At 36.9% G+C, this 18392-nt stretch overlaps 1 protein-coding gene across 1 annotated transcript in view; it reads left to right on the top strand.

Annotated features, from left to right (window-relative positions):
• The first annotated feature begins 2136 nt into the window (after positions 1-2136).
• LOC106169121 (guanylate-binding protein 6-like) overlaps positions 2137-18392 on the top strand; it is an 86021-nt gene continuing 69765 nt past the window's right edge. The window contains exons 1-6 of the mRNA XM_087007682.1: positions 2137-2238; positions 2838-2929; positions 3572-3680; positions 12016-12325; positions 12658-12794; positions 13776-13896. Of these exons, the coding sequence (XP_086863808.1) occupies positions 2846-2929; positions 3572-3680; positions 12016-12325; positions 12658-12794; positions 13776-13896 (761 nt within the window). The 5' untranslated portion in view covers positions 2137-2238; positions 2838-2845. The remainder of the gene's footprint in view (positions 2239-2837; positions 2930-3571; positions 3681-12015; positions 12326-12657; positions 12795-13775; positions 13897-18392) is intronic.

Raw genomic sequence — 18392 nt, 5'->3', positions numbered from 1 at the left:
ATAAAAAAATTACATGTACCGAAAAACAAACTTTTTTTTATAAAAAAAACCTGCAACAAAATGGATATATTTTAAGCACAAACATTATATGAGCAGCAAAATGTTTCCAGATATTGTTAATCAAGAAGGCTCATTTACTATCTGTTGTAAAGCAAATCACTTGCACTTTCAGTAGTTGCAGATAACAATTAAAACGGAATCAAAAGAGTAAAAGGATAGAGAGTTATTGAGTGTAAGTTAAGTTTCAAAAAGAGTCAACAAGTGTAGAACATGTTTTTAGTATCAGAAAAAGTTGGAAAAGGTCAAAGTCAGTAACAGTACTGTGATTGGTTAATTCCATAACACATTTTAATTTTGATCATCTATTTATCACATGATAACTGAGTTTTGGATAAGGTCCAAGCATGAGTAATCCAAATAATATTTTAGATATCTTTAGTTGAAAACAAGTCTCTTAGGGATTACCTAATAAGGAAATGTTGCATGGTGACTTGCAACATGCGAATGGAAAATATGCAATCACGCAAAGACAATGGAAAAGAAAACAAGTAAATGCGTGATCACAACGGAAAAATTGAGTATAGTGAGTAGGTGAATAAATGTTCGAAAGCTCCAAACCGCTGTCGTCATTCCTCACTATAACATTTCTATATCCGATATTTCTCTTGGAAGTTTTCAGCCATAAGGAGCACCCATGGTTAGGTTAATATATCATTCCTTCTTACTTTATTCTCACAACCCCAAATCTTATCTGTGTTACCACAAGTGTTGGTATGATAAAAATGAAAAGAAAAAGGTTCACGAAAGAGATTTAAAAACCAATATATCATCCCAGATTGCTATTATTACGAATCCTAAAAATGTTGATGCTATTCCATTCCATTCGCTGACTTTTCTGAATCACTTATATGGTCAAAGTTTGCAAAGATGAAAATAAATGTGTTTGCATTCAGTTATAGGACCATTTTACTACTTATTGTGTTTTGGGGTCTAGTCTTTTTCTTAGAAGTTATTTAATTACTCTATATAGGACTACCTTCCGGACTATTCTTCCCCTAGACCCCATGTCCCAGGAAAGACAATGCACTGATTTGAATTATCCATGTGATGCAATTATATATTTCTTTAATATTTTACAGAAAATAAAAAAGAAGACAGACAATAAAATGTACCGAAGGAGACCAGAATCGATCAGAAATGTGCTGGAAGTGTGATGTCATGTAATGTCAATTGGTGTACTCGAAGATGAGTGGTCATTTTTAGCTGGAGGTGAACGGGAGTAAAGACGTGGAGAAAAGGCAGTTTTTCTAACAACGCGGTAAGATAACAATTTTGCTTTATGTATTTGGGGCAGATAATGATTGTAGAAATAATAGGAGCATGTTATGAAAACGTGTCACGGATTTTAAGGGTGATAAGTCAAGTTAGCTGTAAAATACCATTTAAATGCCTTATGGTTTTTAGCTCAGATAAGAGGCTGTCAGAACGTCACCTTTGTTTTGTCATTTGTCACTGATTATTGCCTGCCCCGGTGTAAAAGGTAAATTAGTGTGATCATATGTGTGGAACATCATGTCAGATGGACATATAAACATCTAAAAATTGTCACAATATTAAAAAAAAAAAAAGATACATCTTTGCACAGCAGTCGTTGATCGGTACGGTTCAGTTGTCAGTTGCGAAATACCCCAGTACATCTTGGTTTTCACAAAATCCTACAAAGACTCTAAAGCATCGCCATTATTGCAGCACATACCATAAACACCTAAAATATTTAGATATGGGCATCACAGATTGCACACATGCAAAAATCCCACATGACAATGATTAATAGCCTCCCGGGTATTCTTTTCCCTTGTCGCTCTTTGCCGCGCTGGCGGTTGATGCAGTATATTTCAAAATAAATCGACTGCAAATTAAGCACGATTTTTCACCCTTAAGTTTTGTGACACGTTTTCATATCATGCTCCTATTATTTCTACAAGTATTCTCTGCCCCAAATGCATAAAGATAAAATGTTATCTTACCGTGTTGTTTGAATAACTGCTTTTTTCTCTAAGCCCACGTCTTCATTCCCATTCACCTCCAGCTAAAAATGACCACTCAGCTAAATACGTCAAGTACATCACTACACGTCACTTCCGGCACAATTCTGATCAATTCTGGTCTCCTCCGGTACCCCTTATTAAAAATATAAGATTCAACAAGCTCAGTAACACGCTTAAACAGACCTGAGAGGTAATGTTCTAAATCATTATTAGCTAGTGATGCAAATTGTGCAAATGTTGCCATCACATGCAATTTTTTCTCCAAACGAATAAATTTTTTTCATTAAGAGGTTGGTTTTATCACAGAACATTAAAATGTTTAGCTAAATGTTCCCGCGCACAGCTGAGATTTAATGTCCATGATAAGCCACTACGAGTGTTTGCACATCAGGTTTTTGGTACATGACCATAAATGAGTATAGAAATAAGCAATTGCAGTATATATTTATTTAACATAAATGATTCAGGAAATAAGAGAGGTAGTAAAAGGAGGGGGAGTGCTGATTAGCAACAGCTCAACACTTTGGGTCAAAAAGGGATACACTATTCAAGATCTTACATTAAAATTCAGAAGAATGATACATTGGGTTGTCAACTTCATAGAAAGAAAATACAGCCACTAAGAAGGAACAGTATAAGTTCAAATTAAATATACCCTGCTTCATTAAATGCACAAAACGTTTTCTCCTCCTCCAATAATTGAATGTCGGCTATCGATTCACAGAATAGAAGGAGAAAAAAGTTTTGGAGCGAAGACAGATGGATTAAAATAATTTCAATATCTTCTAGTATCTACCATGGAGTCCCCAACCGAGAGTGCAAACACCGAGAGAGAATCTTCCGTAGCCTCTCTTGTCGAGAGATTTGAAATGCAGAAAGAGGTAAGAAAAATACTATATACAACCTGATTTTATAAAATTCACATCACATCACATCAGAAGCGAAGAATTTATTTCTCTCAGCTGACAAAATAATAATAATAATAATAATAATAATAATAATAATAATAATAATAATGAGTATAAGGATATTATATATTACAATCATAAGAATTACTTCATTATGATCGCAATCCATTAGGTTGTATTAAAACGTCCGACGTAGTCAATGTAATGAATGTTGAAAAAAAAAATAACGCCTATCTGCTGGCGTATATTTATATCTTGACGAAGCACTACTAGTTGATTCATGTGGCCGATATAAATACGGGACAACTAAACGTGATGTTTGGGCTGTTAATTGAGGTTGCTTGGCAATGCGTTGTAACTGACTGTGACGCCTGTTCATGTACAATGATGTGGTTCATCTACATCCTGTGCCTAGTGAGATTTGAAAGTGTTATGGGATGTTTTAAAGTTTATCTGTGTACTGTCAACAATTAACATTATTACACATTTACATGTAGCACACTGCCATATGTGTGGGAACGTGACGAAGACAATCACAGGGGAAACAGTCAAGACACCTTCCATACAATGTTGAAAGTGGAGTAATTTTCTATATAATAGCTGTTTGGTTTACAGAAAAGTTCCCAGGATGTCCCTTCCCGAAATACAGGCCATGGCACTGGACGAAGGCCAGAAAGATCTTCCCAGAGACCAACACAGAATGTACTTCCCCAAGGACGCACAGGTAGTATGCCGCGGGTCGGGGTCCATAAAGATCCATTTTCAGGATCCGTACCTTTTTTGGCCCACATGTGTTGCAACACAGACTTTTAAGACGTAAAAGTTAAGAAGACAATATTGTCACAATTACAAGAGAGTAATAGAGACTGAAAAGTCGCCATTTGTCTTTTTCAAGAAATATCTCGAGCAGTGAAAGCCAGAATATTATGCGCACCTAAATGCAAAACCAAGTTATCTTCTGACTATACATATATGGGTTTCAATATGTAGTGTATATATTATTGATAACAGCACATACGTTACAGAAAACAGAACACTAACCTTATGAAATTAATGAGAATGAAAGCAAGGCGGCAAGTGGCTCATCGTATCTTATGGCATATTGTCTCACTTCTCTTGCTTTAAATCTTCTAACCACCTAAAATAGTCTTTTAAAACTTCTACCTATCAAACATTGCTATCAAATAACCGCCATCTAAACAACATACATGTATGGATAACCCTTGGTCATGTTTACAAGAGCCTCCCACAGGTTGAAAAAAAGATACCACGTGCCTACCCACTTCACGCTATGTCCAAAGTAAAAGAGCAATGATATTACAAAGACAATTACAATATTTGTATTAGTCTAGTTGCTACTCCCATATACCCGATAGACGAACCATGTAATGTTCTTACATGTAATAGGCAACCTTTATTGTCAGAGAAGCAAAGTTAGCTTGTTTTCTACTTCCAAGAAACTTTGCATTTTTATGTACAGACACAGCTTGAGTTGAGTATAACCATCATTTATGTCTACCGTCGTTGCAGCCGTTGTTGTGCACTTTTATTAAAACCATAGCAGTCAAATGGTTGCGATTATACAAATATATGGGTCTAAGCAGAAATTGAAAAAAACTCTCTCATGCGTTTTTATCAAAATAAAAGCCGGTTGTGTTCAATACACTTTACATACAAACATAGCTTATAAAATACAAGCTGAAGAAAATTGGTTTAATTTGAAAATTTAAACATTTATTTCGTCGAGTGTTATCGTCTTATCATCAAATTTCAGGTGAAGTTTTTTAAAGTTTTTAAAGTCATATCTATAATTCTATTTTTAAATTACCCACAAAAGCGCAGTTAAAATGTAAACAACAACTGTAAGAATATTATCAACGTATGTGACAAGTGTATGTAATGAGTGAGTAGAAGCTAATGGACATTGACCGAGACGAGATGCGTGCAAGTTGAGACGAGCGCAAATATGATAAAGGATTATTTAATACTGAATTTTCTATTGAAAACGACATATTTAGTTTTGACCATATCACAGTCACGCGGTTTATCTCTCAAGGCCAGGTGCCAAAGGTGTAGTAGTTGAGGGTGGTTTACAGTGATGTTGTAAAGCAAATGACTTACACATTCACTGATTGCAGATAATAATTAAAAGGAATCACGCGAGTAAAAGGACAGGGAATAATTGCGTGTAAGGTAAGTTTCTTTAAGAGTCAACAAGTGTAGACCGTTTTAAATCTCAGAAAAAATATGGAAAAGGTCAAAGTCAGTAACAATTTGTGTGATTGGTTAATTTCATAATATTTTTTAATTTCGATCAACTGTTTTGAACATGATAACTGAGTTTTGGATATGATTCAAGAATGAGTAATTCAGATAATATTTTAGAGAGATTACTTTATAAGGAAATGTTGCATGGTGGCTTTCAACATGAGAATTGAAAATCTTTTGTAATCAGACAATGAAAACAAAACAAGTAAATGCATTATCAGTACGCAGAAAAAGAGTTTAAATACTTGTGAAATTGTATGGAAAGGCAGTGGGTGAATATATGTAAGAAAGCTCAAGATTGTCGTTATCTTCACTAAAACAGTGATCTCTGCTTCAGTGTAAGATGCAGTGTAATAATATTTTCATTATCTTATTACGGCATAACAGGATGATCCAAAACTTTCACTTTGACATGATATCCTATGAATATGTTAGGACTGAGTTATTAAGAGAAACATGAGCATAGTCCAGAATTTTTAAGAGAATGCGTGCCTTATTGGATGGCTAGTGAAGTTGCTTGAGGGTAGGTGTGATTTCATTAGCTGTCCCCAGGTGTTTTGGTAAGAACCCTATCTGAAAATATTTGAATGTGATATATATAGTAATAATAATTATGTTTCCGTTGTACGACGTTTTAAAACGTTGGAATTGTTTTAATCCCCATCCTGTGAATAGAAGGGGGCGGACAAACAATAGAGAGCCGTCTAAATCCCTTCAAAATTCGAACGCAAAAAACACAATAGTTTAGGCGTAATTTTGTTGTGGCGAAAGGATAATAGCTATATATAAGAGGCTTGAACCCATGCTACATCGTGCCACTAAACTATCTCCCGTAGCGAACTGTCCATTTGTTCACTAGTTTGGCATTTGCAGCTGATTATCTTTTTAGTGTTGCTAAAAAGCTGCTAGTTAAATTTGTTATGAGGTATTTTATTCAATATGAATTTTCCGTAGTTAAAATTGAACTAAGTATTGTTTGTTTGATTAACATACATGAGCGTCAGTATCAACCTCAAAAAATTATTGCATTTTTTTATAAATGAATAATTTATTTACAAACTTACTAGTTCAAGTATTTATAAAACATGAACGATAATGAATGATGAATAAGGAAACAAAACAGCGAATAGCATCTTCAAAAAGGAACAATACACAGGTACATGGCAAATATATTACCTATGCTATATTTATAGTATAATATTTAGATTAAATGAGGTGCATTGACAGAGGCGCAAGGATATTCCAACTCCAATGTGCAGCAGGTGGACCGATGACATTGTAATCACACAATACATGAGAGTACGGCCAATGTACGGTGTAAATCATCAGTTAAAGAGGTAGGGGGTCTTACAATAGCTCCCTATCTATTGTTAAACGTGACTGTTATTTTCTATCGAACAAGCTTCAACCATGCCCATACAATTACTGTGTCTCCGGCTGCCGTGCAGAAACGCCATGTCGAACATGTTTTAGATCACTCAAGTAAGAATACAAACATGCGATACCTGGGGGGGGGGGGGGGGGGGGGGGGGGGGGGGGGGGGGGGGGGGGGGGGGGGGGGGGGGGGGGGGGGGGGGGGGGGCAATCAAGTAGTCAACTGATCTATTAATTGTAATTGCACAGTGCATATAAAAAGACTTTTGTCCCAACTCAGTAGTTTGGTATAGGATGCTTGGAAAAAAGCTTCTATTCAACTCGCTTAGACCTAGGGCGTGATGCAACTATCACCCGAGGAAACACCTTCACTGAACCCTCTACCTGAAGTCCCCCTAGCTGAAACAAAAATGCCCCTTGAACCTGTCTATTTGTTAATCGTCAAATGATTTGTGATTTAAATGAACGTCTTTGATCGAAAGCTTTTAAGTGACAATAACCGAACCTTGTGCCGATTATTTATTTAAGCGTAAGTTTATTCAACATAATTCGTTTTGTGAACAATACTTGCCTAGATTGTGCTTGGGTTGATCATCGTCACTCTTTGGCTACTCTCACTGTAATGCGTGCGATCTCAACGCCTTGTATGATCCACCTGAAAGAAAAAGAGTGAACATGAGGCAAACTAACACGTTTATATATAGGCGAAGGGGATATACTTCAATATTGATTACAAACAATATCAACAGCGATTCAAGACCGTTGCCTGTCTTTCACACATTTACACGAACACACGAAGGTCGCGAACAAGCAAAGGGCTGACCCGAAGTTAGCTTTCTAAACTAAATTCCTTCTGATTGTATATTGTAATTACTCCACTTGCTCGCCTCCATTGTCTTGTAAAAGTGACAAAGATTATGTTGTTTTCACACTCGAGTTGATACATGTAGAACTAAATTGCCTTGTTGCATAATGTCTTTATCAATGTTATAATCAGTGTGAAGAGGGTGTCTTGTCTCACTTAAAAAGGCTGTTGACTTTCAATCTGGTTTTTGCTTCACTTATGCTAACCCACTTTGTACAAATATGGTTTCATTAAATCGACAAAATTATGAAACTTATGAAAATTGTAAATCAAACGTTTTGATACGATTGAAATAAATGGACAAGAAGCACGTAAAGCTTTGTAAAGTCCCTATTGTCACTCATCATAGATACTGAATTTTGAATGAAAAAATACCCTCCACTTATTGTTTTGTGCTTAAACCTTTCATAACTTGAACCAAGGTATGATACGGTTTAAATGGCCGCTACCTCAGTTTACGAGAGTAAAATATAAGTCAGCACATACAACATTGGTCAAAAAGGTTGTCCCACCCCCATTTCCATGTACTTATATTTACAAAAGATCACCTTACAGCTGTAAATTGTTAGACATAGCACTTTTTATTACGGATACCGTGTCTAACATGATTAATGGTTTAAAATAATACAAAATAGTGGTGAAAATATGCACATTTTATACCATTTAGGAAAATTTATACGAGGTACCCCGTCATCTTGGTGCAAAACAGTCTACCGTTTTTTTTCAACGCGAGTACCTTTAATTAATGTATTGTATTTCTCATTCTACCCATTTCATTTGACATCTCTGTTTCCTTCCCTTCTCCTTTCCCTTGTTAGAATGAGGTTAAATAATATTTAAGCACCCAAACTGCATCACCAATCTTCAGAAAAGAATAAGTGAATGAACCATTGGGCTGGTCCACACCGTCCGACACAGCAGAATGAATCAAATAACAGCTTTCACATATTCAACGGCAGTGAGCTATATAGTGTCACTACAAATATAATCGATTATTTAAAACAAATTATGAAAGGGAAGCGTACACAACAGCACCTATACCAAAACATGAAATGCAATATTTGGCAAAATTTAGAACAGGGGCACATGACTTAGAAATCCAAAGAGGCAGATACCGAAAACCAAAATCAATACCCCCTGAAGAAAAGACCTGGGGCCGGTGTGAAAGGAATGCATGTCCCCCAGGAACGGAGGTCCTCCGGACCTCCGTTCCTGGAAAACATGTCCTATGGACGTGCGTTCCCTAGGATGTACTGTCCTACCCGGACCTAGATTCCCAGCTTTATTTATACGCAGGTAGGACATGTATTCCTGTCGGACATAGTTTCCTTTCACATATACACAGAAACGCATGTCCTACATAATTAATGTCCGCACAATAATTATAAACACGGCGCCATAAGTATCGGTAATTTTCGGTCGGCTTGCAGCAGCTTCCACACAGGCTCATCAGTAAGACGGCTGGATGAATTACCAACAGCGTAGAGAAACGTAAGTGAGTTCGAATCCAAAGCAGCGATGTTATTCTATATGCAAATGTTATCCTAATTTACTCTCCATTTAAACGCACTACATGTTGTTATACTATTTGGATTTTTTTATGAGACGAGATTTTTAACTGTTTGATATAAATATCATCATTTTTAATTTATAACGTTGTGCTATTTTAGAATTCCTTTAGTAACTCGAGGGTGATTATACAAGGCCGTGGGTGAATTTTATTGGATAATTGTACGCAAAAGAGCATATACTTTCTAATTTCACCGAAAAACACAAAGAATTAAAATGGGAAGTTCGGGATCCATATGCAAGGAAAAATTGCGCTCAAAAGAATTTTAATACTAATAGTAAAAATGCACGTATAAACAATAACAGACACATTCAATTTATTTATCATACACTTATACACGTTTCATTTACAGTCTCAAACTGCATATCATGTCTCTCTAACTACAAATATTCCCAATGAAAATCAAGGCACTAAGTATAAAATAATTAACTTTCACCCGAACGATATGTATATCAGTACCTGAACAGCTCGAACGTCATCGAGAAGTGTTCAACACGCACTTGTGAGTATATCACGAGAGGGTGGCTGTGTATTATTTCACACACTCGTATTTTACCGAAAAACACCCCGTAAAACGTAAAATGTAATGTGATGCGTCTAAGGACAAACAAATATTAGTTAGAAATGGGCACGAGCCAAAATCCAAAGCTGTGTACCCCAGACATACAGTTGTATTTTTTCATATTAATCGGAAATAATATATATATCAATTTGTAGTCATTTTTTTCGTTTACGTAAAATATCTTATGTTAGCCGAATAAAGTGTGTATAGAGGTACATGTATACAAATAATTCTAATAAGCGTAATAACATTCTTAAACATCGCGTTTAAAACTTCTAAAATTAACACATCATTCATATGAAAATGTCGGAAGACATCTATTACTAGTCTAGCTGGGAAAATACGTCCGACTAGGACATCGATACCTGTCTGCAGGACTTAGAATACTAAGTAATGGATGTCCACTGGACGTTAAATCCCAGGAAATTATGTCCTAGTACATGCGTTCCTAGGAATGGAAGAGCCAGGACATGCATTCCCAGGACTTAGTGTCTGCAGGACATTAATGCCTAGGAATACATGTCCCACGGACATGCATTACGGCGGACATCCAGTCCCTTCACACCGGTTTCACAAAGCAGTAGTTAGTTAGCGATCGGTAGTTAGCCTCTCGCTAGTTATAGTGCCGTTTCACGAAACAATCGCTAGTTCTCTCGCTCGTTATTGTCTCGTTGTTACCTTGGATATTTAACGACTGGTCAGACCAGTCGCTAACTTTAGAGTTTCATCGTACGCATGCGTAATGAGTGAAATAGAAAGGTTGCTTAGTTACCGTTGTCTGTCGTTTGTCTTTGTATCCAATATGGCGACGACCTTTTTTTGCTATCCGTACCGCCAGACGGCAACGTAGACTACGACGTTTTCATGAAAGGCAGAATCTATTAGAATATACACGCGATGATGCAATTTACGAGAGGTTGCACCTAGCTGTGACAAAAAGAGCGGCTAAAAGGTGGTGGAGATCCTTTACGACGACCTCAAAGCAGACGTTCTTATGCATTTCCAGCCGCCGGAAATTGGAGAGTTAGTGCTTTCGCGACACTTTTACGCAAGAGTTCCACTTCCGGTAGACTGTTTCGAGACTACGGTGAGTAACGAGAGAACTAACGACCGAACTTGACGACTGAACTTAGCGATGAGTTAACTACTGCTTCGTGAAACACCCCTCGTTTGCTCGTTAGCGAGATAGTTCAGTAGTTAGTTGTTCTAACTAACTACTGCTTCGTGAAACCGGCCCCTGCAAGTTATGCTCAGATGAAGTGGAAAATGAAAAACACTTTCTTTTAAAATGCCCCTTACTCACCAAACACAGGGAGATCCTAAAACCAGATCCTACACAAACCCCAGAGGTTCAGTTCAAATGCATAATGCAGTCAAACGATTTACATGTTATAAAGAATTTGGCCCACTATATCACAATGTGTAATAAGGAAAGAAAAGATATTCTCAACCAACCACCACCTAGTCAACCAAAGTAACTGAGCGTATACTGCAATTGTAAAATCTGATCACAGTTATTGTATAAACAACATTGTAATTTACTATTGTAATTTTAGCTATATTATTATATAATGTATACTGTTAGGTCATAGTCATTGTAAAAATGTACTTGAACCGCAATAAATAATAATATTAAATAATAATAATCCGCTGCACGGGCGAAGCTGTTGAACAAAAGGATAGTGCGCTACAGGAGACTGTTTGTTTACATAAGAACTCTAAAGGGGAGTGCCTACCCAGGCGACCAGGGAATTAGGCTAGTCACTATTTGCCGTCAAAATCGTTTAGCGACCCTATCATTATCACACTCCCTCTATTGTATTTTCTGACGTTATAATCGCATCTATTCTTCTTATGGTTGACGGAATAAATGCACACATACATAATATTAGGACGGTATATCCGTAAGAAATGATAAAAATTAAAAATAATTCAATGGCTTCAGCTGTACTCAGTCAAATGTACTTAGTCTGGTTTCGTTGTCATGCGAGTCTGAAGGAAACAAAACAGGATTGAGTCATAACATCTTTGATTACATGCTCAGAGGACAGGATTTCCTTACAACTTGTTGTTTTATGAAAAGCAGTGCGCGTTTCAGGTCTTTACATCCGAATGTTTGAACGATTTGCACAGCAACCTATCAAATTTGTGACAAAGAGCAATTTTTGTTTTTCTCTAGTGTGTGTGTCGTAAATGATCCCTGATATGACAAACACGGCAATACTTTTCTGAGAGCTTTCTTTTCCATTATGTACAGCTGCAAAACACACTGGTATGTCTGTGTCCCAGATTAAAGCAATGTTTTAGTGTCATTTTCGGCTAAGAATTGAAAAAAGCTTAAAACACATGTAGCAATGTTTGGATGTTTGGAAACACATACACACACACACACATATATCGTATCCTCATTTTATTTACAGACACAAGCTGTGGAAACATGGCTTCAGATGACAGATCGCTGACGGTCCCTCATAGACGACAGGGCTACGAGATATTGCCCATCTCCCAAAGAGATCTAGCGAAAAAGCAAACCTCTGTGCCTCTGATTTTGCCGAACGACTGTCGGTATGATCCGTCTTCAGGCAAGGTCGTTAAGCAGAAAAATGTGAAAAGAACCCACCTGGTCCTGGGTGAAGAAGCACTAGAGTTGCTGCAAGATGTAACAGACCCGGTCAGTGTAGTGGGGATTTGTGGAACAGCACGGAGCGGGAAGTCTTACGTTTTATCAAGGTATATGAAGGATATGACCAATTTAATATGATTTAATGTCTGATTGGTTGATAGCAGAAGTCATTTTGACTACAGAAAAAATGAGCCACAACTGAATGAAAGCTACATGTTAAATACAACCAATTCGCAAGAATCAAAATGATTCAACCTTTAGGTGTTTTCATAATGACTACTGCTTTTTCAAGATAAATCACACATTAAGATTATTTTAGGGATGTTTTATTATGCCTGCTGCTTTTTCAAGTTAAGAGCATTAGATATCATACCTGTATATCCTGATGTCCTTATGCTGCCTTTATATTATTGATTAAACGAGTTTTTCCACTTTACAGGATGGTTGGAGCCCATGAAGCGTTCGAGCTTGGAAATGAAATGAACCCTAAGACGTTCGGTATTTGGATGGGAACAAAAGTCTTGAGAAATAGAAAGAAAGGATTCACCACCATCTTGATAGATAGCGAGGGGACGGGTGAGTATATATATATATATATATATATATATATATATATATATATATATATATATATATATATATATATATACTGTATGTCTCATGCGTGTCAATCATAGAGGGACGCAACGTAAGCTCTACAAGAATAAAGACACTAATTGAAAGTGGTTCATACAGTATGTATCGTTACAAGTTTACAGAAGACATAGTTGAGGGATTTCTCAGGCCAAACACAATGGTCAACATTTCACATTTTATGTCTGAATATTTCAACCCAGTTTTTCATATAGCTGTATGTACTGCTTTGCTAGTGAATGCTACTCTGCCTTTACCCTGTATTAAAGTGCCCCAGAGTAATATTTTTTCTCGCTAAGCTTCCTTTTTCCTCTAGTCATACATTTTAAGGAAACGAAAAATGAATTTTATTAAACTGTATCAGGCAATTTCATGTAGATCACTGCAAGCAATGTCACCTCTCAACTTGACGCGTGATACAAAACAGATTGAATTATACGCAACATAAGGCCATCGTAAAAACGAAAACCAGGGCTTCGTAACTCGAAAGCATCATTTTTAGGCTATCATATGGGGCTAGTAAACCCCGAGTTATGGAATAGAGACGCTTGCGCTCGGTCGCAATTCGCAATGATTTCGAGTTACGGAGCCCTGGCCATTCCATATATAGTGAATGCCAGGAATGCACTGTCAACTCTAAACGTCTGACCAGTCAGTTAGACACAAATTATTTTTAGTGCAGGTGATTGGTGTAAAAAGTGCCCAGAATGTGGAAAAAACATTAAACTTACTATTCGTTGGACTATGTTGTTCATTTTCAAGGGTACTGCCAAGGCGTTGTTTAGCAACCGTTGCTATGGAAGCGAATAACCTTAGTAACTAGCTAATTGGACCTTTCTTGTCCATTTAAAAAGATTTAAAAATGCTTGTAACAAGGCTGCATGTTTATTCACTTTTCATTCTGTTTCTTTCCTTGACTTTCAGATGCATGTGATGCCGAAGCTGCCAATGATGTTGGTATACTGGTGATGACAGTGCTGCTTACATCACAGCTGATTTATAACAGCGTCAAGGTGCCAAAGAAAAAGGATCTAGAAGAACTCAAGTAGGTCTCTGTAAAAAGCTTAAATAATTAAAATATTAAAATAACTATTTTTAATTGAATATACTGTATAGTTCATCATTGAGCAAGCATCATTTAACCGTTTTCCGAGTGTTTCCCTTTTCGTCCAATTACACGTCATAATGTTGCACTTTTTTATCAGAATTGTAGCCGTCGTTTACTTGGCATATTATGACCAAACTTGCTTCATAGTACATATATACAGAGTAGTGAAATATTGACGGGTGAAGCCCATTGTCTTAACCTTTCAATGTAATTGTATAGTGAGGACTGTGACAATTATGTGCAGTGAGCGTTCAAAAAGGAAATGGACCTTACACCTCTTTGCTCCCTTATGAAATTGCATATGACGCCTCCAAAAGACCAGAACTAAGACCTAGCGGGCAGCTCAAAATAACAGCTTACGCCTCTTTTATCCACTGTGACACTGTATATGACGCCTTCAAAAAGTCTCTGAAACTTGACCTAGTGGGCAGCTCAGACTTCGCCTTATCTTGCGTCTCTTTTTACGCCACAATCCTCACTATGCAATTACATTGACATTTTAAGAAAAGGAGCTTCTTACGTCCATATTCCACTACTATACAGGTCAAGTTCAAATATTGTTGGACTATTTGCTTGTTGTAATGTCGTATTTTGTCAATTAGTCATTTTTCCCACATTGGCAATTTACAAGGTGAGAAGGAACTACTTTAGGACAGAAACCGTGTGATAGATACATTTTCTGAATATTCATAGTAAGGACAACAAAATGGTGCGTACAACGATCTCCTTTTGTTTATAGACATTCAATCTAGCTCCCCACAATTCACCATTTTTTTGTTTGTTTGCTGAGTACTAATATGGCACTAATTATTTTATGAAATTTTTCTGTAATAATGGGATCATAAAAGCATAACGAAAGTTTTACATCAAAAGGACGACACTGGATTGAAGACCATACACCTATGCCTATTTTTGTGATAACATCTTGTTCAGGGATAAAATTTCGCCCAAAACCGATTGCAAAATAGAAAGGAGTTACATTGATGTTTAAAACTTTGAGTTACCTGTGCTTATATGTACATAGCAACGACAAATACAGTATAAACATTGATAAACATTGGCGACTCCGATTTGATTTTCAAGGGGAGTTTTGTTATTTTAAATCAGCACAAAGATAGATGCATTTTGGAATAATCAGATGCAGGAAATAGTTTACAGATAGGAGGGTTTGTTATCTTTATTCGCGTCCTCAAAGGACCAGCCTGAGCGTCTACTTCCATGATGTTTTTCCACCGGCATGAACTGGTTTCAATTAGGTCACAGCGCGAGAGTCTCTCGATAACCAAAAGTCAAGATGTTATGAAGCATAACAAGAACATAATAAGATTGTCCCCGGCTTGTTCGGTGTTGGAAGACCTGTGAACGGTTGCCACTCAGGGCATGTATTATATGGGACGAACGTCACCTGCCATGTCTGTCAACGTCCAAGTACATCACAAGCCTTAGTATGAAATCACTTTCAGCTTGTGTTAAATAATTATCATAAATGGTGATGCCTTATTTCTTTCGAGTAGCAGTTTTTTAAAAATTATTTTGATTGTTTTTTTTAAATATGACACACTTGTACAGCTTTTATAAAATATATAGTAAAAAAAATATTATTATGTATTTAGAACCCTTACTGATGTCACTGGTAAAATTCGTGCGAGGGAAAATGAGGAGGTGACTGAAGACATGGGGGCACTTCGCAGGGTGTTTCCAAACTTTATGTGGCTTTTACGAGACGTCCATTTGAAGTTTATAGACCCTGACACCGAAGAAGAAATGACACCCACTGCCTACATAAAGAAAGTGGTGAGTTTATAGACTTCTAATGGCGAGTGCCCATCCCCTTTATTTAAGATTTCATATCTTAGTCAGAAAAAGAGAAAATTCATAATTTATAATATCATGTTTGAAACAAATGGGTTATATCTGACCGCTTAGAGCCAGATGTGGCCATTTAACCGCCACTCCTAAAACGGTCATTTTTTAAAAAATTTACGTGCTAGCGACTACTATTAATTTTCATCAAAAACATGCCTCAGTATTTGTGCCTCCCGAATTTCAAATTGAACAAGGTTAGACATCAGTTTCCAAAGGATTTAAGGGCTTCGTTGTAAATTGCTGGTTTTCATCTATCGCTTCTGCACAGAGACAAAACGCCTTTAAAATCCCGGTTTAATTTTATAGGTATTAAACATATATTAAGCCGACCCTCGACCCCCTTGACTTGGGGCTCGGTGTCCGCTGAAGGCTCCCTCAAAAATTGGTGTTGGTACAGTTTAGACGTGTGATATAACTACTCAAAATCTAACTTCAAGAAGGGCGTTATTTTTTTATGAAACCGTAGGGGTAATCAGGACCCCCTCGACCCCCCTAAATTCACCACTGTATGACGTGGTTCTATACTGGGTGAGTTGCTGAATCAATTAGGGGTACGATATGACCATATGAACAGCCTTGATAAAGACATTTAAGTGAAGAGAAAGGAAATATTATTGGCGGCGCAGACTTTATGGTTAATGACCAGTGATAAGTTGTTGTCAAAACGATCAATCATTATAAACTGTACCGTTTTTTCAATGGAAAAGGTAATTTGCTCGGACCCACGAGTTGCTGCACCCGTTCTTATGGCTTCCCAATTCAGAGGCCAATTCCACATCTTTTTTACTTAATGATAAATAGATATACTGTATATTATAGGTCTGATTACGATGTGGAAAACAATGCGAATCAAACTTTCATTTCATATCGTACACTGTTTTCCCCAAGCATATATTTATATTTTTGAAGCCCATACATTTCTATGGGAAATGGCAACCAGCTTGGATTTTCTCAACTTACCGAAGGATACACAATTTTTGCCAACATATACATATTATAAGAGTATTGAAGAAATGGGTAACGCTGAAAAGCAATTAAAATTTGACAATGGACACTTTTTCTCCGTGGTTGTACCCATAATAACTATGGCCATCTTGGATTTTTTCATATTTCCCATGCTAGGATTCCTAAGGACTTTTAGTACAGGGTACGTCATTTTGGGGACTTCATTTAAAAGCAATGGTGAACAAAAAAAGTTGTAATTACTTAACACTCAAACCACAGATTGCCTGGACTAAATCATTAAAAACCGTTCAAATGTATAAAAGCCCGTGTGTTTTCCATTTAAACATGTGCGGCGATGCGAATTTGGAGAAAAAAAAACATATTTGGGAAATAATTCTGTCGAGAAGAATTTTTGTCTGCTGAACGCAATTGACAGGTGCTATGACAGAGGCGTATCCATGACTATTTAAAGGGAGTCCATTTTTTTAAGGAATGAAAAACCTCGGAAAAGAAGACGACCTTTGACCCCCTCAGTGTGGGATTCGGTGCCCGCCAAAGGGCCCCGAAAAGTTTTGGTGTTTGGAGGGAAAACAATGCCACTTACTCCAGTATATTGAAAATTTGCCAGATTTGATGCACATATACACCTTCAAAACAGATCTCATCTTTTTTTTCATAAAAATAAAGAGCAACAGGTTTTTAAAGGAGGGAATGAAAGTTGAAAATACTTCTCAGAGAATTCACACTTCTTGTTCTCGTTGAATAATGTGGATTTAGTTTTCAATTAGCAACGTGTATTAACAATGCATGTCCAAGTATGGAGTGAAATTGCGTGCGAGGTTTCTGTAGGACTGCTGGTGGTATATGTTATAAATATCATGCTTGTTTTTAGTTTGTTAAACGCTGTCCAATTCTAGATGATTTATTTGCAAAATTATTTTTTTCATTTAAACATTTACTCTTTCGTATATGCATGTTTTTTGTCATCAGGTTTTCAGGAAGGCCTCACAGGAAGAAACTGACCAAGAGAAAATAGGGAGACTCATACTGATGGCTTTTCAAAGAGTGGAAGCATTTCCCCTTCCTAGCCCAGGAGATGAAGATCTTTTGGAAGATATTGCAGCAAATGCTAATGCTATCAAACCTAAATTCAATGAGAAAATGAATGAGTTTATAGAACACATCCTGTCTCGTCTTGAATGCAAGCGAGGGATTACTGTGGGTTCAAGGATAACAGGTATATTGTTTCCTGAGCTAATATTTTGGTAAATTTTTTGGGAATGAAAGATGAACATTTAATTTCATCTACTTGTGGACTGCAAATTGGTCTCAACCATATGAAATTGGTCTCAACATTAGAAAGTCACCCTTTTATCACCCCTTTATCACCATTTCTAGGGGATCAGCTTGCCACGATGCTACAGCACTATGTGGAAGCTGTGAATGATCCAGGCACCATACCTGTCATAAAGAGTGCCTGGGATGCTAGTGTGGAGTTAAGATGCAAGAAAATACTGGAAGACATGGTGGCGAAGTACAACACGGAAATGAAGGTACGTGAAATATATTCTGTATGTTTAGTTTACACAATCAAAGGTATCAATAAAGAAGATACAAGTACA

Source organism: Lingula anatina, chromosome 3, assembly GCF_051362555.1.
Source record: "Lingula anatina isolate TDL-2025a chromosome 3, LinAna3.0, whole genome shotgun sequence".
Classification (NCBI taxonomy): Eukaryota; Metazoa; Brachiopoda; class Lingulata; order Lingulida; family Lingulidae; genus Lingula; species Lingula anatina.
Note: the sequence above shows the minus strand (reverse complement) of the source record. Positions and strands in the feature narration are given on the sequence as shown.